The sequence below is a fragment of the Fundulus heteroclitus genome, chromosome 18 (genome assembly GCF_011125445.2).
Source record: "Fundulus heteroclitus isolate FHET01 chromosome 18, MU-UCD_Fhet_4.1, whole genome shotgun sequence".
Lineage (NCBI taxonomy): Eukaryota > Metazoa > Chordata > Actinopteri > Cyprinodontiformes > Fundulidae > Fundulus > Fundulus heteroclitus.
The window spans coordinates 23913539-23940942 of NC_046378.1; the positions used below are offsets into that span (position 1 = coordinate 23913539).

The following is a 27404-nucleotide window of genomic DNA, read 5'->3' on the forward strand; positions in this document are numbered from 1 at the left end:
TTTTCTCCCCAGGCAACTGGGTAGGGCTACATCTCTCCCTCTTCCTTCTCTCTCTCTCTCTCTCCCTCTCCTGCTTTTCCCTCCCTCCCTTCTCCAATCTGTGTTTTTGCATGCTATTTCTTGCTCTCCACAGTATTCCCCTCTGTTCTCTCGCTGCAGTTAGAACAGAAAGCTCCCTCCGCACATTGTGAACGGGTAGGCAAAGTTCTGAAAAGAGTAACTAGGGTCACTCTCACCTCTCAGATTTCTCCTCCTCCACCGTTTGCCCTTGTTGTCATGGGAATAATTATACCAACTCCTTTAAAAAAAAACATGTTCCCAAAGCGTCTTTGCAGCCCCATTGAAAGTTAGGTTCGAATGTAGGAATAGTAAAAGCCTTTTTGATGCAATACTTATGTTCACACATAATCTATCATCACAAAGAGCTCATTAGCTTCCCCAACAAAATTTGTATTTTCCTTTTATGTTGTAGAGTCTTTGTACAGAACAAGCTTTGCTTTTTTTTTATGTTTTCAGAACTCATTCTGGCACTCTCTGTGGAAGATTGTATCCTAAAGTCTGTTTAACAGATGATTGACCTCAGTTTGTTTTATTTTTTATTTTTTGCAACCTTTTTGAGTGCAAGTGTGTGTGATGGGTGGCCTATCTGGTTAAAGTGAGCTAGAGTAAAAGGCACTTGTTGACACGGTATTACTTTTACACCCCTCTAGAGTTCGGCTACAGGCTCGCCTTGCTGGAAACCCAAAAGAAGGGGAGCATAAAGAGAGCTGAGAAAAGAGAGCAGTTGGAGGGATGGGGGTGGGGTAGTGTGGAACTGTCCAATATATCCTTTAAAGTTGGCCTAGGCTTCGAGGCTTGGAGGATTGGTCTCCATAAAAAACGGTGGTTTCTCTTTCCCTCAACTCTCGCTCTCCCTCGCTCACTTTGCCCAGATCTTTCTAGCTCCCCCCCCCCTTTATTTCTTAATCCCTCCCTCCATGCGTCCATCCCTCCCCCAACCGTAAGAGTATGACAGTGAGACAGTACCCTGTCAGCCCCTCTGGCAGAGTCATGATTCTTAGCACTGTTAAATTACTACCTCCACTAGCTAGACAAACATGTCACACTGGTAGAGAAAGAGGAGTAAGAGAGAAAGACGAGGATAAAATGTTTGATAAATATAAATAGTAAGAGTGATTCTTGCTGATGAACACAAGTACCAAATAATGGTTGCCCATTCTTTCTGTCAGCTTTTATGGGGTTCAGTTTTGTGTGGAGGGCTTTAAAGTTTTTTTTTAATTCATTCAACAGTTCCTATGTTATAATTTGCTAAACTTGTTTCCGTCCACGTAATGGCCTGCTCCCCTCGCATGACGTAGTGTTTTTATTTCTATATATATACTTGTCTTTATGCTGGTGTAGCAACTTGTAAAAGCTGCAAGAAATTATATAGGTCTCATAAATATAAATGTACCAGTCTTGTGTGTATCACAAATTAGATTTGAAAAGATAAACTGTATATATATATATATATATATATATATATATATATATATATATATATATATATATATATATATATATATATATATATATAAAATGTTTATCTTGGGAGTCATATTATTAGCATTTGTATTGAAACGGAATGATTATTTTAGCTATTCAGTAAGAGAATCAACTAAACAAGCATTAAAAACTCAGAATATGAAAAAAAAAACATAAAAATGAATGCCAAGGGGACCTGAGAATGACCGTTCAGAGACTCTCTGTGCAGCTCTACAAAATATCAGTACGGGAGCACACAGTTGAACACTATAGTCGCATTCAGATCTGATTCAGATGCAAGAGAACAAACTATTAGTATGACCGATCACACCTGCTGTTAAATTCTGACTTGACTGGTCAGATCACATGCCTTACTTGGAAATAATCACACAAAGTCCTTGGCTTTTTGCATCAAAAACTAACCTAGAAGTATTCACATTGACATTGACAAAGCTGTAGAGCGTATTAGTGTAAACTCACTTACAGCCCTAATGCAAAACATAAATAAAAAAATAACAGCATCTATGCAGACAGAGCTTCAACCCCAAAAAATCAAGGGTCATCAATGGTCCTGACACGACTTGTTCAGGAGATTTGGCATATAGGTCACCATATTAGCTGAATGTGAGGTTTGATGATTGACCTGAGCCCCAAAGTAAACTTTCGCAGAGAGGCTGAGAGGTTTGAGGCTTTGATAGATGAAACACACTGTCCATTGCCAGTTTCATTAAAATTGGGAACCACCACTCCACAAGTGTTGTCCTGGTCCTCCAGGAAATAGTGCTGTCAATATTTGGCAGCCCGACAATATGTAGAACCTTCAGCATCTTGGGACAATTCTCATCCACCCGTGGCACCTTGCCACCAGTTTTTTTTAACATCCTCCCAAGTTTTTTGACACAGTAATGGAGCTCAAATGGGCACGTGATTCTGCAATGCATTTTGGGATGCGGTCGGCAATATCTGGGGCAACGGCTTTAGTTTACATTGCTGATTCGTATGCCGTGCTGTGAGAGATGGAGATGCAAAGTGCTTGAAAAATGGACCGTACTAAAGACACAGGCGGTAGACTGTACCGAGACAATCTAGACCCTGTTCTGAAGGTTGGCTATCTCAAAAAAGTCTCTAGGATTGGTGGGATTGATCCAGGTGAGAATAACTGGATAAAGGATTTATATGACCTGCCACTGCCAGCCACCGCCATTCTAAGAAGCTGAGCTTGCTTTCTAGCTCGTCAATGGAGTTATTTTTTTATACAGACAAAGAATTCAGAAATGTTAAGTCTTTAAGGGATTATGGACAAAGCAACTTAGTGAGGCAATTTTTCTCTTGATTGGGTCTAATCAGGATCTCCAAATTTTTTGTCTGAAAGAGAAAACTTGGCATTTCAAAGGTACGCAAACAACACAACTTTACCTCTCAGTGCTCCTGTGTCTGCCAAACAAATATTTTAAAAATAACTTTCAGCCTGGCATCTACTCTACATTTATGGTGGAAATATTTAGGGGTTTAGCATTTAATTTATTTATGAAGCAGGGGATTTTCACAGCCTCCTTTACTCCTACTTTGTTTGCTACACTCAGCTAGCTAGGCTAGTGCTAGCAGCCTGATGAAAGCTCTGTGTGAAACAGCACAAGCTTTGATTCAAACTTACCAGTCTGAAAATGCCGTGAACGCACATATGTATGGCATTGAAAGTGAGGTTTGGTTTTCTCACGGCTGTTATCTGGAGTCCATTTGGCATCTCTTTATCAGTTTAGCCCCTTGGCTTTGATTCCATGTTGGAAAACTGAAAAATCTCCATCATTCTTTTTCCTGAAGCAGTCGTGTGAAGGAGTATGACATCTAATAACACAGCACTTTGCACTCTCTTTTGAAAACAAAAGAACAGAAAATAAAGACAGGCGGTGTAAACAAACAGAAGCCTGTTTCCTGATGCCCAGGTTTCCCACAATGCAGTGCAGTTGTTATGCTACCCTTTCAAGCCTCATAGCCTTGCCTCCTGTAAGTTCTGAGAGTCTGCCCTTCCACTCAACAACACCCTTACCCCAAGTCTGCAGTTACAAATAAGACATTCTAGCAAACTGTGTTGCATAGTTTCTTAACAGGTGATTGTGTTAATAACAGGCCGTCAATACCAGCAAAACTAACTCCTAGAAAATATTGTGGAAAGATGCATGTACAGAACCCCTAGGCTGTTTATTCTGCCCTGAGTAGTGGTCTAGCTTCCATTAGACTCTACTCTAGTTTGCACATGAGGTTAGGTTCATCTGCTAGTTGTTCTCGTTTTAGAGTTAAAGTTGCTGGCTTAATTGAACATTTTAAACATGTTGTTGATTAACTTTTTCATTATTCTATTTTCAGTACCATAATCCGGGCGATCAACTGCTATTAATGGTATTCTTATACTAGATAAGTAATTGTATGTTTGTATTTCAGCGTTTTTAGGTTCTTCTGCATCTTGCCAAAATACCTTTAAATGACCAATTTACCTGTTACTGTGCTACATGTGTGTCTGCATGTATATGTGTGTGTGTGTGTGTGTGTGTCTCTACAAGTGCATATGTGTGTAGTTGGTGCTAATAGAATTCTGCTGTCCAACTCACAGCTGTGTCCTGCTGATGAGTCCCAGGAGGCCCCAGCATGTGTCTGTGGTTACTATGTTGAGGCTCTTGCATAAAACCATGTGTAGGTCATTACGCTCTCTCTCTTTTTCTCTCTCAATCCTGCTATCTTATAGTTTGTCTTGCCCCCGCAACCCCCCCCCCCCCCCCCCCCCAAGCCCCCTCCTTTCTGTTTCCCCTCACTCTGCCAAAGCTCCAACTTATACCACTCTGCACCCATCTGAGGCCCGGCCTCTGTATCTTTCTAGCTGAGCCAAGTGTGTATTTCAATGAAGAGATTTGCAGACCTACTTACATTTGCCTTCACTTACAAATAAATAATTTCTTGAGGATTCTTGTTGCAGAGTCAGGGAATGCATACAGTTGATTGAAGAGGCATTGTACTAAATGTTTTTTCATTCAAGTTGTTTTTTTTTTCTTTTGAAAAGAACATCATTACAGGTTGTAGTTATTGTTTTGAGTGGATCATTAATTTTTATGGGTGGTATTATTTCTTAGTTGTATGTGCAAGATAAACCCTGGATTCCTAAGGATGTGCATTTCAGCAAAAAGACTATTCAGATTTACTGGTAACAATTTAGATTCACTCACAAAGATCCTCTTACACCATGAACATGGATACAGGAAATGTGAAGCTATCCAGAAACATTGCATGTCTTTGCTTTTATTTACACAAAGCAATGTATTATAGTAAAAAAAAATGTCTCAAGAGAAAGAAAGTCTTGTGCTTACTAAAAACTGAAAATATGTATGCATTTTAAAGCAACATCTGAGTTAAAATCTTATTTTCATACACTCTACTGGTAGAAAAAATAAGGATGTCTTCTTCTTCTGCTTCATTGTAGTTTAAAATCAACTTGGTGCCTCACTGCCACCTTGTGGTAACAGCAGTGCTTTACAACCTGGGTGCAGTTGAAAGCAATTGGGAGAAAAACATTGCTTTGATGCTCTTTCATTTAGTCCTCTAACAATTTTGCAAAAGCATACTCTGGCCTTCTGCCAATGTACTTGTCTCAGAAGGTGTGATCCAATACAGCATGCTTGATCAATAGTTATGACACCACTTCATGTTGTTGTAGTTTATATACTTGTCCTTTGGGACATATACTTGGTTTCTGGTCCCAACTCCTGTTCAGTGTTGTCTACAAAGCCACATTGTGGTCAGGGTGTACATATCTTTGGGGAAAGATTTGATTGACTTCTTTAACTGATGTATCATTATCAAAAGAGGAAAAAAAGATCTGGTATACTTTAGGTGTATTGCACTGTAAGCCAGTGTTGCATTGGAGCAGTTTCCACTCAGGTCTCTCTAGAGTTGGATGTAAACCCAGCTTGTCCTCATCCTAAAAGACAACCCATCCCCCATAAAAGGGGTCAGTGCAAACTGACATTTACAAGGACTCCTAATCTGCCGAGAGACTGATGAGCCCCCTTCCAAAATAACCTCCTGGGTTTATCAAAAATGTTGTTGAACAGTAACTACCATCAATCTTCCTTTTACCGTTTTTGTTTTTTTGATTCAAGAAAATGCACACTTTGTCTCTCGTACAGCTAAATAATGGCCTGCTTACATAGCTCTAATGTCCATAACATTTTAGACATGTTATGTTTATGATATTCAGAGTTATTCTCTGTACCTGCGCTGCCAGGTCCTGCTCTGGATACAGACACATGGGGAAACTAAAGCCAGCTGGCTTTGCAGTCTGCCATCTGTTCTGATTTATGTAGGACTGTTAACCCTGGACTAGGACAGCTCCCATAGCGCTCTAGCACAGAGTTAAATGAGCAGATAAGAGGTAGACTACCTTTGAAATATGGGATGCTTTTGGGAGAGAAATGTGCAATACACTAATAAGACAAATTATTACTTTTGTCTTTGTTAGCAAAAAATAAATAAAAAAATGTCTTTAAAAACTTCTTAGGAAAAGAAACTGAATTACTGTATATATAAAGTAAAGTAATTTTTTGTTGTGAGGATTTATTGCTTTATTTATAATATAAAATAACATTTTTATTCTAGTGTGTAGTAAGAGATTTCTATATATTCAGCTGTTGTTTTTCAGTATTTTTTCTCCTAAAAGTTGATGATATATTCAGTTGTAATAATAATGAGCTATATTATTTCTACAGGTTCCTATTAAATATTTAGTATGGTTAATCATTGCTACATTTTCATTGTAAACAGATGTATTTATGTTTGTATCAGAGATACATCGAAAAACTGCCTGGTGACTTGAGCAACAGGTTAGCTGCCCAAAATTGTGTATTTTTGCGATCTGTGAATGCACCATACTGGTACTAAGTCAAGTTAACAAACACTGTTTGGTGTGGACACAGTTGCTGAGGGAAGATCACTTCTAGGTGTCAAGCATTAGATTAGAGGAAGCACAGATTCGAGCCTTACCTGTTGCAAAACATCTTGGGTTTGGAAATGTTGCCGGCATTTTGCAAATCTCAGTTAAAGTTAGGTGGATTCTCCTGTTTTAGTGATACTTGCTGCACTAGTCATGCTCCAGTCTACAGCTACAGCTACTGCATGTACTTTGTTGTACTATTTTTGAGCATAGTTAGAATCAGATAAAGATTAGTGGAGGGGTCTTCAACCTGCTTTCCCAGAGCCACAAGTGGCTCTTTAGACCTTCCACAAGATCCATTTATCAGATCTATTTTTCTTTACATTAGGTTGGAAACTTTTTTTTTTTTACGTAGTTTCTGACAGATATCAACAACCCATATAATAGAATATATTTATCTTTATTTATTTATTTTTTACAAAAGTTTTATTTTAAAGCCAAAACATATTTTTTTACTGTAGACATTTATCAAAAAATATATTTTTTAAATCTGTTTAAATTTTTTCAAAAGCTCCCATAACATTTTTGACTCTGAACTTTTTTTTATTTAGCTGGACTGAGGGCAAAAATGACTCTTTGAATTTTAAGGTTGCAGACCACTGGGTTAGTGGCATATGCTTGGTGCATGAAAGAGGAGAGTCTTGTAATTCCTCAATTTTCTGTTCATTAAGTATCCTCTTTAATAATATGTAAGTACCTCTTTGTTGTTTTAGCTCTGTTTTCTTTTTGTTTTAAGATGAGCGTTTGTAGGGTCATTGTAGGGACTGCCATCGCATCTATTGCCAAAATTTTGAAATACTTTTTATCATTACTTTTATCATTACCACAATAAATACCACCTAATAATTGGACAAACCTTTAACCTCATTCCACAGATCCTACTGCGTGTACATTTGTCTTGTAAACAAAGGCTTAATAGTGATGTTACTATGTAACATTTAGCTTTTGACCCATTAACACTAATGGTAGTTAGAGGGTTTTCCTTGACGTTTGCCGCATTGTGTCTGGAGTGTCCAAGATGAAGGGCTGGAAAAGCACAAAAGTCTGGAAAGCTCATGCCCCACTTCTGATTAGCAGGCTGTTGACTTGCATTAGGGCTAGGGGGTGTGGAGCAGAGAGAGGTCATGGCAGACATATTTAATGCTTGTGAAGTAATGGGGCTGAATCAGCAGATAGCTCCACAGGGAGCCATTAGTCCAGACATGTGTCATTAACCCTTTCCCTGGACTAAGCCTCAGTCCTGCCAACCCCCACCCCTACGTCCCTAACCCCCTCACACCATTAGGACCAGAGCTCTGTTTTAGGTTGTTTAAGAAAATAAGGGCACACACAATACATTTGACACAAATGCAGACTTTATTTAACCTTTGATTATATTGCTTATTCTTTTGCATCCTAACTCTCAACCAATGCATGTCCCTCTGATTTTAGGTGCTGTACTTTCAGATTCCAAACATCTGACAAGTATTTAATCAACTTTTCAGGGAAATATTAAATTAAGGTTAATGTATTTAATGTATTAAACGGATTTATACCCTACTGATAAAAACTGGCCATGCATAAAAATGATCTAATCTTAAATCACTTCTTATTGGGACATCTAGCTTTCCTGAGTGCACTGAGTAAGAGTTTGACACTAAACAGTTGGGCTTCCATGATTGAGAGCCAAAACTGAAAAAAGTAACAGGGGCCATAACCTGTCCTTGCCTCGGGGCTAATTTTTTGTTAACATAACCTCTTTGCAAGCGTCCCCCCATATTGGTTTCGGCTGCAGGGCAACAATAGAGTGAAGGGGCAGGCTCACAACACCTGCCAGTCTTAATGGTAAACATATGTGGAGAAATGCAGAGCGGGTGAGGAGAAGGAAGGGAGGACGGGGGTGGGGTGGGGGGGGGGCAGCAGCAAGGGCACTTCTTCAGCAGCCTGCGCGTTAATGGATTGGCTTTGGTTTTTCAGTGTGCGCTTGATTATTTGTGTGTGCAAACGTCCTCGTTGTCTGAGGAGTTGTCAGTATATGCCTGGGATGGTTTGCATGGTGTGAGACAGAGTCTGTACATTGTCATCTAGACTATAGAGTGGTTCAGCAAGAAATCCAAAGGAAAAAAGCTGGTAGGAAAAGCGACTTTTTAAAGTAATTTATCACAGTGTTATAACTTTTAGCAAAAAGCATTTAACCTGTTCTGTGCCCAGAGTTCGTTCTGTTTCAGGACATAGGTTACAGGTCTGTACATTCAAGTCACATAGATGTGGGTGTGTTAACACACGGGTTGTGCGTGTTTTCGTTATCTTGGTTAATCATCACGAGTCTTAAACCACCATTAAGACTGCTGTAGGGTGTGTATATTTAGTTGGTCTGTATAAGCTCATTGTGAGTTTGAGGGGTCTCACCCGCTTTCCCCCCAGACCTCTGCTAAGAACTATACGTCATGTCTGCCACCTTCTCCCTGACCACAAAGCTGCCCATTATGGATAGACAGAATTCGGTGGCCAAAGTGGATTTGAGTTTGATGAAGCCCAAGACTTGTTTTCCTTTTCCCTCTACTAAATCTTAGTTTTGGCTTTCTTACATATATTATATATATACATATATTTATGGATGTTTTCATGTTCCTTCTTTCTAAGTAGTATCTTTCTGCACTAAAAATAAGTCTCTTTCTAGCCTTGTCTGTTAGAATTCCCAAGTATCCTGCTGTGTTTTACCTCTTCAGGCTCCAAAAATAATAAATAAAAAAAATAAAAAAAAAACAGTCGGCAAATGTTTTGCCAATGGCTGATTCATCTCCCCTTGTTATTTTACCTCTTTTCTGTCACTGCCATCACTACCACTTTTGTAACAGACAACTCCAAAGTTAGTTATTAAAAAAAGAGAACAGCTCTTTGTTTTTATTTTTGTGTGCCAAAAGCAAAAAAGCAAATCCAGAATGTTAACTTTTCTACTGTTTTTTTTAAGTGAAATTTTTCTCAATAGTAATATTAGATATGCATCAGTCATGCCTTTCCTGTCCAAAACAGATTTTTGGTTTTATGTTAAATCTGATCTTTTCTGCCAATTCAAGTCAGCGTTAATGTGTGATTCACCTGCCACACAGGATGGCAGAAACAAATAACTTTTACTAATGAGAATAAGAGGGGTCTGAAGTGATAAAGAAAGGAATATTTAGCCACCTTGTTATTTAACAAATTAGGCTCTGTTATCTAGATCTGTGATTTTATTTATTTATTTTTTTATTTTTTTATCAAAACTCGTATTAAACATTCCTGGTTTTTATCTGATTGTCTTCTCTACTCTAAGAAGAGGTGGAGTACAAAGACATGGAGCTTTTCTCTTTCACATCCAGTCTGATCCAATTCAAATTTTTCACAGTAACACAGAATATTCCTACCACATGTCCATCTGAAGTTGAGTTCACACTACAGGGAAGTGCGACACAAATCCAATCTTTTTGCGCATATGCGACCCATCTCCGTCTTTTACATGGCAGTGTGAACGGCCCAATTACGATCTTTTCACCCCTAAAAAAAATCCAATTTGTGCCACATCCATATGTGGTACTAATTTGGATATGTATCAGATATTTCTCAAAGCATCCACAGTCTGAGCGGTCATATCGCGTTTTATCCGTCTTTCACGTCACTCTCCTGGCTTTCACTTCACCTCCACACATTGTAGCAGCTGTTAGCGCTCCAAAGAAGACGGTTGTTAATAGCTGTGCTGCTTTTTTTCTTACCTTATTTAGTCTCGCTATGATGTGGTCCTAATATTGTCAGGAGCTATTGCAGCTGCCGCCGCGGAAAATGTTGCCGTAATGTCTATCGTGTGTTTTTACACAACCCGTAAAACAATAAAAATCTGTTATTTATATCCATGATGTTCTACCCAAATTAAGGCAACAAAAGTAGAACAAAAACAAATGAGATCACACAAACATACCCCATCACTATGGGTCACATGACATGATCAACAACCCAGTGGATTTCTTCCCGTCTTTTACACATATACAGCTTTAAGGGATCCACAATTAGTTTTAATAGACTTTTTTTTGAAAAATATCTATTTTAGATGTAAAAACTGCACAGTAGAAATACTTTAAGCTGTTTAGTTTTTATAAATTTGAATAAAATATGTTACACGGACATCGCCATGTTGTTTCAGCACTTTGAATCGTCTTGTTACTGAAAAGTGCTTTATAAATAAACTTCTTTACGCTGCAGTGCATTCTGGGTAAATGATATATGCTAGGTCCTTTAGCGCTAGCTCTGTCCAGCCAAAACAGCAATGAATAATGTTAAACCTTTTCAGTTTGGACCGGAGCGTGTTGAAATTGTATACTAATAATATTTGAATAATAATAATAATGATGATGAAACGATAAATGACACGTACCGCTCGTAGGACTGTGTGATTTGGCAAGTAGTGCTCTGTGTCCAGTGTCAGGTCCAGTAACACTTGCTTAGGATCTGATCGGTCTGGACTTCGGACGATTAACACCTGTTAGGATCTGGTCTTCAGTCGGGTGTGGGATGATTTCTCATTCCGGTGGCAGTGGCAGTACTTCGTTATTTAAAAGGGCTTCCAGTGTTGCCTGTCTCTCATGTTTTTCCCAACGTGTTTGGCTCACAAGGCACCTTATGGATAAAAACTGTCAGCACCGCAGTTGGTTTTATCTTGCAAGGGTAACGCCCACCTGTCCTTCATCAATTTTGTTAGTACAAATGACTCAAAGTCTTCTGGAGAGATGTGTTGAGAGCACAAATGTGGGTCCTTTGGAAGGTCTTCCAACGGCTTATTTCCTATTGTGCTCTTCTTTTTTTCCATGTGGGAAGCGATGAAGAGTCACCTTATTTTTCTGTTGTTTTTTGTTTTGAAATTACAGCCACAGTGTGACTATAGCCCCGTTTACACTACACTTTTTTTAGCCAAGCTGAGACCAGTCTGAGCTTGGATCAGTTAACCAAGCCAAGACGACCGTTTACACACCACACTATCCCGGTTCCTTGGTTGTTCCTCGCCTCCTAGTGACGATCTGCGGTACTACCGCTCTCTGGGATTGAAGGCAGGACAAAGCAAATCAAAATGGCGGCGCCCGTAACATTCAGGATGTTATGGTTAGACAGAGTCGGCTTTTGGGGAAGTGGATAAGACAAACGAACGTCTAATAAGGATTTACAGATGCAGGAAACAACAACAGACACTGAGGTTCATCACACTGCTAAGCAGAATCATCACTGGAAATCGTGTGGTATGGTAAGGAAGCTAGTATTTTTAAGAATGTCTAAAATCTGTCTGAATGGAGTGTGAATCGGGACGTGCAGCCAGACACGCCGGAAAAAACGCAGACAGTTAGCTGACTGTAAGGGGATGACGCGGTCTGCTCATGCGCTCTTTATCAAATAACCGGGCCAGAAAAAAAAACCAGGCTGAGACCTACTCAGGAACTGGTCTGCAGTTAGCGCGGTCCGGTTATGTTTAGCGCGGTGCAGTTCAGTCTGCAGACCGTTTACACACAAGAGTTATCTCGGTTACCGAGCTCGGACTGGTCTCGGCTCGGTTAAAAAAGTGTAGTGTAAACGGGCCTATTGTCTATATCTCCACCAGTCAAACGCAATACAATAAAAAAATGACTCGGGTAATGTTAGTCTTCTTGTGTTAAGTCTGTATGTTTCAGTCCAGTAGGACGTAACCATGTCATTAACCTAGCATGTATTGCGCTGGTGAAAAACATGTTCAGTAAATCGTGGATCACTTTAAACACAGGTCTCTGACTGGCTTAAATTGTGAAGTCTTACTTCATTTCTCCTTGTGGTCCATATCTTAGTAAAAAAAAATGTTTATTGCTTGATTTCTCACCCCGGTACCAACACACACATGCACACACATACACAGATACATCCTTGTTTTAAATGCAAAGTCTAACCCTGTCCCTAACCCTAAAAACAGGTCCTCACTTTACATCAAAGTCCACACTTTACTAGTGAAATGTGCAAAAATTATAAGTATAAGAACACACGCACACACACACACACACACACACACACACACAAATCAACAGAAACCCTCCCGCTGGCTCCAGAAAGTGTCAAATGGCTCAATGTGTTAAAAGCATTAGGTAAGCATGGCTCCAGCAGCGCTCCGCAGCCTGATATCGTATGTCTTGCTTCATTACAGTCTGGTGTATACATTCGGCTGCATCTCTGACCCTCCATCTATCCATCCCTCTCACTTTGCTCCCTCTCCTCTCTCCCTGGGGTACTTTAAAAGATCGTGGACCATCTCATGCAGAAGAATGACTAAGTCCTCTTGTTATTGTAAACACTGGGCCATGCCGCCAGAGGTATGGCTTGTGTAAGCACAGAAATAGGCCTTAATATAGAAAATATAAGCATTAAAAAGGGTAATTTCTGTTGACATTTTCTGTACATGTGAGAAAAGTCAAAGTTAATAAATGAGGAAGGAAAAGTTAAATAGACAGTTATTTAAAGTTCTGAGTTATCCCTTGTCCACACGGGAAAGGGCCTTATTTCCTTGCAGCTATTTTGGGTTATGACATGACATTAACTGCTGCAAGAGAGCTGACCAAAACCAGCTGAGTGGCATGTGTATGAGGCACACATGAGGACCCGGAGATGGAACGAGATCAAAGCAGCTGCCCTGTAACCTGCAGCCTGCCGACTGTTACTCCGAGCCCCCATCAGAGGCAGAGAAGAGGAAATAACGATACACCTCACATCCCGCAGCTGCATGCGAACGAGGCAGTGAACACACTGAGGCCTTTACTCCAAGATTCACCGCAGCATTTGGCCAGCTGCACCACACTTGTCTCTGCCTTGCGAGGAAACCGGCAGGGCAAGTTTAACATTAGCACTTTTCTCCCTTCATAAGCAGTTTACAGTGTGAATGCACGCATTTGTGTTGAAGATCTCAGCCGAGAAAATTCCCAGCCCGTCTCAGATCGGCCACGTACGACCGTGTTAAGTAGATAAAAATCCACTATGCTTAGTGGACTGACCTTTAAAACGAATATCACTTGAGAGAAACAAACTTAGAATACAGTCATATTCAATAGATTAGAAAATGTATTTCTTGTTTAGAAATGCATTTTCATAGATTAGAAAATGCATTTCTAACAAACAAGGCTTGTTTGTTAAGATCTTCAACCTGCAAATTAGATCCACTTCCAACTGTTCTTTTTAATTCTACCCTTCCTTTTCTGTCCCCTCTCACCACAGACATTTGACATTCTTCTTTTACCACGGGTGTTGTTCCCCTTGCTCTCAAAACTGCTGTGGTAACCCCAATACTCAAGAAATCTGGCTTAGATCCCAATAACCTCATTAATTTTTGCTCTACTTCAAATCTAAGATTCATCTCCAAAATTCTTGAAAAAACAGTCACTGCCCACTTTAATGCTCATCTGTCTTGCAATAAGTTATATGAACAACTTCTATCTGGTTTCGGCCCGCTCCACAGCCCTGAAACAGTACTTCTTAAAATCACCAATGACCTTCTTCTTGGGGGTGTTAACCCCTTGGTTATATCTTTCGCTTTCACTGTTATGTAGATGACACCCAGCTCTATCTCTCAACCAAACCTAACGCTACACTTCGACCTTCTCCCCTCACTGATTGTCTCCTTAAACTAAAACACTGGTTCAGCTTTAACGTTCTTAAATTAAGTTGTAATAAAACTGAACATCTTTTAATTGCCATTAAATCAATACTAACTAAACTTAATAACTTTTCCATTCTGGTTGATAACTTCTCCATCTTTCCTTCCCCTCAGGTCAAGAGTCTGGGTGTCATCCTCGACAGCACCCTCTCTTTTGCTTCCCATCTCAATAATATCAGCCTACTTCCTTCTTCGAAATATTAATCATCTCCGTCCTTCTCTTACTCCTCATTCCATTGCTGTTCTGGTCCACAATTTGGTCACCTCTCGTTTAGATTACTGTAATTTTCGTCTCTCTGGCCTTCCACAGGAAACCGTGATAAATTTCAACTGGTTCAAAACTCAGACGCCTGTATCATCACACAGAACTCCTCAATCCATCATATCACACCTGTTGTACAACAGTTACATTGGCTTCCCATCCCATATCGCATCAACCACAAAATACTTCTCCTTACCTTCAAAGTTGTCCACAACCTCGTCCGTCCATATCTTTCAGACCTCCAGCACATTGCTGCATCTGGCCGTACCCTCAGATCCTTTTCTTCTATTCATTTCACGATCCCCCTGCCCGTCTTGTTACTATGGGGAGCAGCGCATTAAACTGCCCAGCTCCCCAACTCTGGAATTCAATCCCACCTGATCTCTATAACACAGACTCATTATCACATTTCAAATCCAAACTCAAAAGTCATCTGTATAAAGTACCTTACGCTCTGTGATCTTCAGCCAATCAGAAGAGATCACTCTACATCACAAAGCCCACTATTGTGACATTTGGCCAATCAGGAGAGACCCGGGATGAATCCAACTCTCTTTTGTTTTGGAGTCCGAAAAATACACCAATCTGGCTCTACAAACTGTACATTTTTGTAGAGAACATCAAAACTAACCATGGAATATTGATTAATTTATCACATTTATTGTTGAAAAGTTAAGAGATAACGTGTTGTTTGTGGAGAACTTAGTGAATTGGGTGAAATTGTGGCCCGAAAAATGTGGACTCCGTTTTGGATTATACCCCCGAAACTAGAGTTAATTAGGTTTGTCCAATATTAAACATATGCCCGATGCACTAAACAATTCATAATTACAGCATTTTCTTGATCAAAACTTTTAAAACTTAGAAAATTATATTTTTATAATGCCAAACACTATATAGTGATTCAGAGAGAATTTCTGGAATTTTTAATGTGTGTCAAAGTTCTCAGATACAGTCAAGAAAAAATATCAGGACGACTGAGACTCCCTTAGATATTTTCTCTCTCAAGATTTCCAAAATTACACACAGTCGTATCACATTACCCGAGACATTTAGTTTGGTGTTTCCCTAATTGTTGAAGTGAGAGCTAACTCCATTGTAAGATCAAAGGACCTGCCTGAGGCCTTCAGAAAGAAGATGCTAAAAGAAGTCTCCCAAAATCTTAAAATGTCCTCAGATGACATCAGGTTCTTGCTCTTATTGATATTAAAGTGGATGACTGTACAGTCAGAATGAAATGGAAAAAATTATAATGTTTTCTGGAATAATGTCTGTATATACAGTATGAGTATAAAATGTAATTATTTGGACACCAGAACAGAAGACACCGTTGGCATCATCCAAATATAACATTATTTTACAGATGTAAAGTATTTTTAATAATTGGTGATGCTCATAAAAAACTTAAACCTCATACAATTTATTTTTATTTTATTTAATTTTTTAATACATCTAGTTTTCATTGGTCTTGTTTGTAATCCCCTTTAGGACCTGTTGATTCTTATGAAATATGGGATAATATGACTCCTGAATAAACTATTAGACCCATGAGCCACCTTCGGCTTGTACATTATATTTATGAATCTGAATATATGGATCTGATATGTTATAGAAAAAGATGAAATTATATAATATATAATTTATCACACAGAGTGATATATTTTAAGTATTTACTACATTTATGTTGATGATGATGCCTCACAGCTAGTGAAACCCAGAATTGTTTTTTTTCTTTTCTGAATATCAAAATAAACAACCAATAAAAAAAAAAAACACTTTTTAAAAAAGATACGGAAATATGACGTTATGGCCTACACCAGGGGTGTCAAACTCATTTTGGTTGAGGGGCCGCATACAGCTTAATCTGATCTCAAGAGGGCCACACGAGTTAACTCATTGCAAGATTAAATAGAACTAATAAATGTGGACTTGTTGATTTTTATATTAAGTTAATTTCACTTTTACACAATATATTATGAATAACCTCAGCATTTTTAAGAAAAGTATGTGCAATTTCAACAATACTTTTACTCAGTTAAACATTTACTTGTGCATTATGCATAAGAACTGATCACAGTGATTGTACAATGTTGAAAAACATTTATTCACATTTTTTGGAACTTAAAAACACTGTCATGCATGACAAAATACATCAAAGAGATAAAAATTAAGAAATGATTTGAATTTTTCCACACCTGAAGCTTAATCTGCTAATTAAAACACAGCGCCCCTTGTGGACAATATGGGAACTGCATATTTTCAATTAAACAAAGTACATGTTTTTTTCAATAATTGTTTTATCATTCTCTTCCTTTTATCTTGTCCACTTGTGAAAGTCAAATCTGATGAGCTCTTTGTGGCATCTTATTGCCACATTGCCAGACAAGACACTGAAAAAAAAAAAAAAAAAATTTAATTTTTTTTTTTTTTTTATAATGATAATGCATTTAGCCACAGGGCCGGACTAAATTGTTCGGCGGGCCGGATCCGGCCCGCGGGCCGTATGTTTGACACCCCTGGCCTACACGGTAATGGGAAAGACTTCTGACTAATGGTCCGGCAGTCACTGAGACCATCCACACAAAAAAAACAGGCAATTGCTAAAGAATCTGTATGTTCACAGAGTGCTGTAACCAGGCATAATTATGAAAAGTTGAGTTGAAGGAAACACTGTAATATAAAAAGGCTGTACAGGCCACAGCGATAACCACAGCCCGGTGAAGATTGTGAAGCAAATGCTATTCCCTTAAAAAATAGGTTTTTATTCTCAATGGGATTTTTCCTGGTTAAATAAAGGTTAAAGGTTTCTAAAAATAAAAATATGTCTTATGTAATATTCTTATCTTCACAGAAACTGAATTTTAGGTTTTCGTTAGCTGTTGGCTAAGATCCTGAAAATTATCATATATATGCATGTATGTATGTACTGAACCTACATAATAGGAGTTTTTCTTGTTGAGTTAAATATTTGAAATAAATTAATTTATCAAGTCTTCTAATTTGATGTTCCTGTATGACCACAGTATTCCACAGTTGTTTATGAATAAATGAAAGAAAATCAATATAAATCCTTAATTCTGGAAGCAGGCAATGATAGCTGGGGTATGAATTGACACATAGTCCTTTAGAAAACATTTCATGTCAGGCTGCTTCATGTTTTTACCAATTTGGGTATGAAAAGGCTAACACAACGAAGGTACAAAACACCGTAAATTAAAAAGTAACCAGCGCCTCCCCTGAACTTATTCCTCTCTCCTCTCCCTGCAGTGGTCCTATGCGCTGGAGAAACCCAACACAGGCAGCGTGTTCAGCCTGGCCTGGTCCGCGGATGGCACCCAGCTGGCCGGGGCCTGCGGAAACGGACATGTCATCTTTGCCCATGTGGTGGAGCAGCACTGGGAGTGGAAGAACTTTGTCATCACTCTTACCAAAAGGAGAACCATGCAGGTAGAAAGAGAGCGCCTACGATACCTCTTTTAGCTTTTTTTTCTCTCCAGGGAATCGTATACCTTTTTGTTTTTCTTTTTTGTTTGCTTGTTTTGCTGCCATTCTCGACTTACAAAATATTCTTCTGAATGCTGTCAAGATATTCCAGCCCTGCAGTGACAATGGTCAGTCTGTGCAGCTCGCTGACTTGCTTCCTACAGTTTAAACTCGCACTGACCACAAGGTAGCATTTACACGCAGTTAACACACCCAAGTGTACATATACACCCACTTTTATACTTTGAGACAGGCAGGCACGCGCGCACCCACAGAAACGAGAAAACAAGCAGACACCTCTACCAAGGGGGAGTTTGTAAAAATCAAACAAAGTTGGCTCATCAGCCATTTATTTTCAGCCCTGTTGGCGCTTTTCTGTCCCCCGCCCCACCTCTTATCCTCACAGTCCGTTTTTAATCGGGCACATCTGCCAGTGGTTGGTGAATCAGCCAGCTAAATTTACCACCTTGCGGTCCACGGTATTTATTCCTGGTTGTGTTGCATGTAAATTTGGGTAGCTGCGGGGAGCAGAGGAGGAAGATTTGTAAAGCTGTAAAAATAACCCCACCTTTCACCTGGTCCTGGAAAAGACTCTTTCATTCATTCACGCGGAGCCGGAGCGAAGTGTTGATCGATGCAGGTGAAAAAAAAAAAAAAAAGAGGGTAAAGTTTTCTCTCGCTGACCTTTGAATGCTTGTAGGAGTTCTTTGCACTTTTCTGTTGGGCTTACATGAGCGTGAAAAAGTTCTCCTTTTGTGAAGCCGGTGTAATGTTGAAATAGTAAATATTTTCCCCGTGGTAAAAAGTTTACGCCTGTTCATTGAGTCTTAAGAAGTCAAAGTGCTTCCCTGTTTGCCTTCCACTCCTGTCTGTCTTTTTTTTTATCAGGTGAGGAATGTCCTGAACGATGCAGTAGACGTGTTGGAGTTTAGAGATCGTGTCATCAAAGCCTCTCTGGCGTTCGACCACCTGGTGGTTGCCACTTCCCTCCAGTGCTACGTCTACAAGTCAGTGGGTTTCTTCTCTTTCGTGTGTCGTTTGCCATTTTTACTGTCAGATAGTCGTTTTTGACAATAGTTGTCCTTGCCATTTTGCTACAAAAAAAATCTACAAAATGTGAAATCAAATTCTTTTCAAACAGAGAAACTATCACAGTCTAGTTCAGAAGGGGGAAAATAGCAATTAATCTTTCTAATATGCCTGTGCAAATTCTCAGTGATCCAGATTATCACAACAGCAAACAGGCTTAAATCGGAGGCAACTGGACCTTCATTCAGTTCTTTCTGATAATGTTTTGACACCTATCCAGGAGTCTTTGTCAGTTCTGGTGATTCACACTTTAGCAACCTGCAGTTGGTGCAAAGGACATGGAGGCCCGTCCTCCTAGGCACATTCTAAGTCAGATTCAAATCAGTGACCCACCTGCCACTGTCATGGATTGTTAGAAGCTATTGCTTGGTGTGAGTGGAGTACATGGTCACCTGAATCATGATGAGACAGCTGATGTAATCTTTCTAATAATTCATAATGTCAGTCCTGTAATGCTGATTATCGGAGTCAGTTTTATTGGTTACAGCTTTGCATATGTATCTTGTTGTATGAGCCCTTTAGAATCCTCGGCTGTGGTGTCAGGTTTTCGTTGTCCCACACAGTCAGAACTAACTTGCTTTCTAATTTAGCATGTTTCCCAGTTTTTAAGACTGTTTTTTGTTAGTATTTTATAAACTTTTCTGTTTCCCTTATGCACACTTTTTTGGTTTACTTTCTTTCAATAAGTGTCATAATTTTATCTTTTTAAAATGGTTTGCGTTCACTCTTATTTTTATGGCTGTATTTTTTATTCTTATTTATTTATTTTGTCATTCAGTTTTGCCTGTCATATGGTATTATATTATATTTAGTAGATTTTAATGTGTCAGTTTAAATTAATAATTGACCAAAATAATTTGTTTGTAGAAATCAGTTACCTGATGCAATTTTTCTTTACTTTTTGTAAGTACTATAATTATTATCTTTATTATGAAATTTTGCTTTTGCACAGATTTATATTGTGCTATTATTTAGCTTTTATTTAGTGATTAAATAAAGCATTTTATTCATTTTTATTTGCTTTTTATTTTTATAAATACTTTTACTTTTCATTCTTCAGTGTTTCCTCACAAATAGATGGGAGAGAAATTATATAATCAAGAAGCTTTATTGTCATTATATGTTACCATATTAACATTAGGCAGACACCGGCTCAGAATGCACATAATTACATATGCAGACACAAAGACATGATCTTTCCTTTTTTCCCTTTTTTTAACTTTTATTGTATTGGCCAACAACAACACTCCCTGAGGAGCTTAAGCGTGCATATATTTCTTAGTAGTTAATTGATTTATTTTAAAGTAAAATAGGGTCTCTGTATAAAAATGCTGCTCATGTCTCCATTACATATGACCATTTAAATGCCTTGGTGCAAATCTATTTCTTTGGGATATGTTTTTTTACTGGATTGTTTGTTTTGTTTTTGGCAAGCAGAGGGGAGATCTGTTTTTATTTCTGTAATAAACTTTGTGGGATTAAGCACAGAAAGAACTGTATTGAGCTCTAGTTACTCAAAACCCCACTTAAAATCTTCCTCTGTAATTCTCAGTTAATGTCAATAAATGCACCCCTAATGTTGAATTTGAAGAGTTTTCCTTCTTCCTAATGTTATTTGCTTAGTGTTGCACTTTTTATTGTAACACTAGTCACGCAGTGTCATATTTTTCTTACTTTTCTGACTGTATGATTGTCATGTTTTTCTGTGCCAGCTCCAGGAACTGGAATACTCCCCTCATCTTTGATCTGAAGGAGGGAACGATCAGCCTCATCCTACAGGCAGAGAAGTGAGTCTTTCCACTCCAGGAGCTGTGCAACAAGAGACAGAACAGGCCGTTGGATCGCCTGTCAGCTCCCTAATGCTTCATTACTCTCCACTGGCCACTCATCAACCAGCAGCCACACACACACACACACACACACACACACACACACACACACACACACACACACACACAGATTTACACACACGTACAGGGTGTGCTCTAACTTTGCCCCTGTCATACAATAAGGCTGAGAGTGAAACCACTGGGGGAAATTAGATTAATATGGAGTAGCTCTTGTACAAACCCCCAGTGCCGTCTCCAACACTCAGCATGAAGCTAAATAGATTAGAGACTATTTTGTAATCGCAATTGAATTTGATGCATCTTGCTGAGTAAGTTAGCACTATTGTCATGCAGTACATTTTTTAATTATCTGAAGATGTCAGTTAATTATCTCTTTATTTTCCACCATACTAACAATTTGTCTTTTTCATGCCTCCTTATGATACTCCTTTCACCTCTGTCTCCTGTATTTCCTTTCGCAGACATTTTTTACTTGTGGATGGGTCGGGATTGTATACTTACTCTTATGAGGGTCGGCTGATATCAACTCTGAAGTTTCCGGGTATGAGAGCTGATATTCTAAATGCTCAGGCGGCCTCGCTTAGCAACGACACAATCGCTATCCGAGACAAGAGTGATGAAAAAGGTTTGCTGACCTCTGCAGTAGCAGCATTTTTGAAAGTCATACTGTGTGTTTTAATTTTTTTTCTCTCTCTGTTTATATCAATAGTCATCTTCCTCTTTGATGCCATGACTGGAAGACCCATTGGTGAGGGGAAACCCTTGACTCATAAGGTGGGTTATCGTTTTCCCTTGTTTTTAATCAGATAAAATGTTTTTTTTACCAAACCCACTGTTTATTTTTTTCCATGAATCTTCTGTTTAGTTTAGGGTTGGCTACATACACATAGATACATTACACATTACAGATAACATGATATATATATATATATATATATATATATATATATATATATATATATATATATATATATATATATATAAAACCAAACATAGGATTACATATTAATTATAGAGAATAAATTAAAAGTGGAAATAATTCAACAGATAAGCATATAATTTGTTACTTGCATGCAGTATAACCCAAATGTGCAGATTAATAGATATCAGTAACATGTTGACAAAGGGTCAAAGAAAATGTAAAGAGTATTAGCTAACTTGTGTTTTCACATAATGGAAGGTTTGTTTGGATCTATCTTTTTATTATTTTAAAATATGTCTGAAAATCTGAAATATTTAAAGTAACTACAGCTTTAACTCCTCCCAGTCAGTAGGTGGCGCCTGCTCTTGTTCCAACCTTCAGTTGTACCTTTTTCCAGCCGGTTGCCAGGTCCTTTAATTAGCATTATCATTGTCAATTATCAATTTATATTGAAGAAACTAACCAACCTCTCTACAGACGAATGGCTCAACACAGGAGAGCTACCTCCTCATTACAGGACTCAGCCGTCCACCTGCACTTCAACGATAAAGGACACTCTTTTGAGGAAGACAGATGGTTTGAGAGAGGGGTGAAGGAAGTCATTTACATAAAATGAGAAAAACAACTTTAAACAGAGGAGGAGGGCTCAAGTTTCAACTTTCAAAAACGTACAACACAGCAGAGGTTTGATTCCTGATAAGTTTCACCCCATGTCACACCTCCACACATGTGACCACAACATTTCTCCTGTGAGCCAGGCAAACGATGAGCCTAAAGACTCTCCGTTGTGAGGGGCGACCAGTTCCTGGTGAATTTTCATGTAAATGTAAGCTCCAATGAGGCCTCGCCTGCACGGCTATAAAGCTTGAATCTCCACACTACTCCATCCAGAGAAAGCTTCCTGGATGGGATGCGAAACCTCTTCAGCCTCAGAATAGAAGTCCAGTTTTTTTGTTTATTAACCTTTTTTTTGGATTTAGCATTATGAAACATTTAACTTACCTGTCCAGAAGGAAAGCGACAACATCCGCGCAGCTTCTGAGCCCCTTTGCTTCCTCTAAGGAGTAATAAGTGATTTTCACCACTAGGTGGAGTTTGAGCACTGTATTTAGACCAAAACAAGATGTGTATCAAGCCACGCCTTTCTCCATCTCTGCTCCATCACTCTGCACACATTTCCCTTTCTCACCCATCGGCTGGTATGAGCCAATTTGCTAAGGATAAATACAAAACAGAATAACATCACCTTTCAAAGTGACATGTCTGGTGAAGAAGTAAGCAACTCATAACTTTCTAATGTTGCAAGCAACAGAACGTTTTGATCCAATGGATGTGCTCGCTGCCATTTTGTGCCTGGCTGTGGCATTTTATGGGCAGTGAGTTGGTAAGACCTGAGTGGCAGCTGTTCACATCTGTGGCCCGGCTATGCAAACAATAGGTTGGAGAACAACACAGCGAGAAAACGTGTGATGTTTAACCATAGTCCATTTAAAAGGATACCTTTAGTTCTTCACAAAACTATCTTTTTAGTTCTTTCTAAAAGAATGACATTTTTCTTATTGCTCCTTTAAGTCGGCACCAACGTTCAAAAGCTTGAAACTAAGTGGCTTTTGAAATTCAGTATTGAGGTGTTTTTTTTTTTAGCCCTAATAAAAGAAAATGTAAATTAAAATCTTCATATCCTTTTAAGGTGAATTTTCTGTCCGGTTTTCCACATTTTCAATGTTTTCTACACATAGACTTGGGAGGTGTTAGATTTGGACCAGTCAAAATTGGGGACAAACTTAAGTGCTGTGTCAGAATTATGTGTTGTATGTCCAAACCAGTGGCTGGTCTATTTATTTGAAGAATTTTATTACAGCGAATGTCTGCATTTAAAATTCAGATTAACTCATATGTGCAAGATAGGTTAAAGACACTACCAAACTTAAGAATTAGCTTTTAAAGCCAAAAATCCCAAAACAAGCATTTAAAGGTGAAAAAGGGGCCAAAGATTGGGAAATAAGCAGACACCTGGAGCTAACTGTGCTTACCGTCTGCTGGCACTCCTAAGCTTTTAGGATAGGAGGCTAAAAACATCTTCTCTCTGCTTTGTATACACAGGTGGTCACACTTGGCAGTCTTGCACCTCCTCTCTCCCGCATTTATTCTTTTATGTCTGTGTTTTTGTGTAGCTAGAGGTGCTGGAGATAGCTTTGGACCAGTGTGGCCCATCCACAGAGAGGAAAATTGCTCTGATTGACAAGAACCGCGACTTGTACTTGACCTCAGTGCGTCATCTGGGAAGGGAGCCCAAAATCTGCAAAATCGGTGAGAAAAGCTGCTGAGAACTACAGATCTGTAACCCACTTTTGAAGACTGAGGTTTTTTCATGCGTGAACTGTTGTAGGCAGCATGGTGCACAGCATGGCATGGAACGATACCGCCAACATCTTATGTGGAATCCAAGATGATCAGTTTACAGTGTGGTACTATCCCAGTGTTGTCTTCACTGACAAGGAACTGCTTCCAAAAACTATTTACACAAAGGATGGCAGGTAAGCTTTTACAGATAATATTGCAGACATGTGGAGAAAAAAAAAAGTCCAACCTCAGTGGCCTTATACTTTTAATCTGAGAAGTTGAGAATTATAAAATAATTTCTAAGACAAATACACCCTTCTTGCTTATTCCATGGCTTATAGCACACATTACCTTATTCCCTGCGTTTTTATGAGCAACAGTCGTGGTGTGCAATTCCTCCTGCTCAAACGTCCTCAGCCTCAGCCAGCACAGAAGGGGCTCGGATAGACTGAATGTAGTCACCTAAATTACTTTTGCACATTTTCTGCTCTAATCTTAAGGGACAAATAGATGTCAGCTGAGATGCAGGTGGAGCCTGTATTCTCTCCAAAGCAAATTTCTGATTCAGCAATGATAACTGATTTCACCTAGGCGGCTGCTCGTGTGCCTAAGCCAACATCACGCTGCTCTATCATCTCTGCGGTCCGTATCGAAACCGCACAGAGCGAGGAGGAAATATTTCATGTTTTTCAAGTAGCCTGAAATAAAAGCATATAAAAAGTAAAAGGGATTTGCAGTTTAAACAGAATGTACGGGGCTTTGCAATGTATTTAGTCATTTTAAACGTCTTATGTTATTCAAAGTTTCTGTGACTGGCCAACATGACAAAGTAACACATCATTTTAAATGAAAGCATAAATTTTTTTTCTTCCAAATTTCTTCCAAATAAAATAATGAAAATTGTGCCATTCATATGTGTTCAGCCCCCTTTACCCTGATAGCAATAAATAAAATCCAGTGTAAGAAATTGGCTTGAGAAGTTATTTAATTCGTAAGCAATCCATCTGTTTGTATTTAATCATAAAGTGATAAAGTGACCAAGTTAAAGTCTTTTACAGACTTTTTTTTACTACTCTTTCTTCTGGGTTTTTACGGCATTATTCACTCGTTTTTCATACAGTAGAGTGACAGGAAAGGGTGTTTGAGAGGAAGACATGTGGGAAAGGACCTCAGGCCGGAATCGAACCCGGGTCCGCCACATCGATGACTAAGGCCTCTGTATATCGGTCGTTCTCACTACCACCATCGGAGCACGCCTTCAGCTTTCACTACTAAATCATGGCCAAAATTGAAAAAGGCGGATTCATGAAACTGATAAGCCAGAAGTTAATGACCTTGTTTAGCAGCTCTGCGGCAAATACTGTGACGTTATTGTTAAAAAACAACAACAACAATAGAGAAAAGAGAAAACTGAACAGATTGAAAAATATCACCCTGGCTAAATATAAAAATATCTACGCAGGACAGAGACCCCAAGTACACAACAAAATGTATTTAAGGGCTGAAAGGTGTGAAAGAGAAGCCTGACTGATCCAGGCATAAAGTAAAATGCAATAATCTTGTTATCTAAAACTTGATCTGGTTTTAGATTGACAACCTGACATCCCTGAAAGAAACTTTTCTACAAAATAACCTTATTTCTGTAGGCGCCTGTGCTAATTCTCAGCTGTCCGGGTCATGGTAACAGCAAACAGCCTTAAATCGGAGGCAACCGGACTTTCGCTCCTTTTTTCTGTACCTTTATCATCTCCTTCTTTCTGTATTTTGCAACCAAAAAAAACTGTCTGAATCATGTGTGTGAAAATATGGGGATATGAGGTATTTGTGTGTTTTGATTTGATCTGTTTTTATGTCTGTACAAAGCGAGTTTACCCGTGCCCCGCACATCCTGAGCTATGTTGGTGCCAAAGTGACCCTGCGGCAAAGAGACGGTTCCTTGGTGTACAGCAGTGTTCCCATTTATCCTGCTCTCCTGCATGAGTACAGCGCCTCTGCACGCTGGGAGGATGCACTCCGTCTCTGCCGCTTTGCCAAAGTAAGATATTTTGCTGACAGCTTGATTATTTCTCCTGCTGTCTCTGTGAATACTGAGACACTTAAAAAAAAATGCTGTTTTATAAAATGAAATCCGGAAAATGTGACGTATATTCAATTCAACCCTATTTACTCTGGTACCCTAAATAAAATTTGGTGCAACCAGTTGTTTATATGATCGGAAAATGGAAATGCTGCTACAGAGGTGAAGAGCCTCCTCTGTCCAGACGAATACAGGTTTGACTGAATCTGACAAACTTCTTGGTTGGATTTGGGGGTTCCCATTCAGATCAAGTGGCCGCGAAACCGACTACATTCTCCCTTATCGCAAATGCGCTGACGCAAACAATAATAATGGCGGACTTTGGAGTTGCGGTTGTACTTCAGACATTATTCAATTTATTGTGGATTTTTCACAAACATTTTGCTCTTTTACTATGTATGTAAACACTGCCTTGTCGTCAGTCCATACACAAATGCCTCTTTTCTCTCTCCTGCATTCATTGTTTTCTCCAAGCTCCTCTTTGTTTTTCTACCCTCTTCACCCCTCCAGGTTTCAGAGTGCTCCCTTCCACCTCAATTGGCCATTTTTGTAGTTTGCTGGGGGACGGTGTGCTTAAAAACCAAACATTTTCACTTATCCATTTGTAGCTTCAGCGTTCTTGAACTTGGACTACCAAATCACTGCTAGAAATAAGATGGTAGATTTGTGAAAGCTGGTAGAACGTCATGACCTTCTTTAGCAGTTCTGCAGCAACTACTGTGACGTCATTGTTCAAAGAATTTGATAGAAAACGGAGAACACTGATCGGCTTTAGAAATATGACCCAAAAAGAATGTAAAGATATCTCTACGCAGCACCTGGACAAGACTATATTTAAATCTTCTGCTCTCCTAGAGCCTCTTTGTACACAAAAAAATGCATTTAAGGGTTAAAAAAGGGAATTTTGCATTATATCTCCAGTTTAGATACAACCGAGAATCTGTGGAAAGAATTCAAAATTAATGATTAGAGATGTTCTCCAAACAATCTGACTGATCTTGAGATAATTTGCAAAAACGGAGGGGCAGAAATCTCAGGCTCTAGATGTACAAAGCTTTTAAAGACATACTCAAAAAGACTTGCAGCTGTGATTGAAGCAAAACATTCTGACCCAGTAGGGCTAGTGTGAATGTACACTGCACTTTTTTATATTAGTACTTTAAAAAAGGTGGACTATATGTCATGTTTTCCCTCCGACTTCTCGGTTATG

General features: G+C 39.0%; 1 protein-coding gene across 1 annotated transcript in view; it reads left to right on the forward strand.

The window, feature by feature from the left end:
- The window catches only part of ift80 (intraflagellar transport 80 homolog (Chlamydomonas)), a 70739-nt gene that overhangs the window by 34109 nt on the left and 9226 nt on the right, over nt 1–27404 (forward strand). The window contains exons 9-16 of the mRNA XM_021321124.2: nt 17698–17877; nt 18802–18920; nt 20715–20789; nt 21314–21477; nt 21562–21626; nt 23949–24084; nt 24164–24311; nt 25981–26152. Of these exons, the coding sequence (XP_021176799.2) occupies nt 17698–17877; nt 18802–18920; nt 20715–20789; nt 21314–21477; nt 21562–21626; nt 23949–24084; nt 24164–24311; nt 25981–26152 (1059 nt within the window). The remainder of the gene's footprint in view (nt 1–17697; nt 17878–18801; nt 18921–20714; nt 20790–21313; nt 21478–21561; nt 21627–23948; nt 24085–24163; nt 24312–25980; nt 26153–27404) is intronic.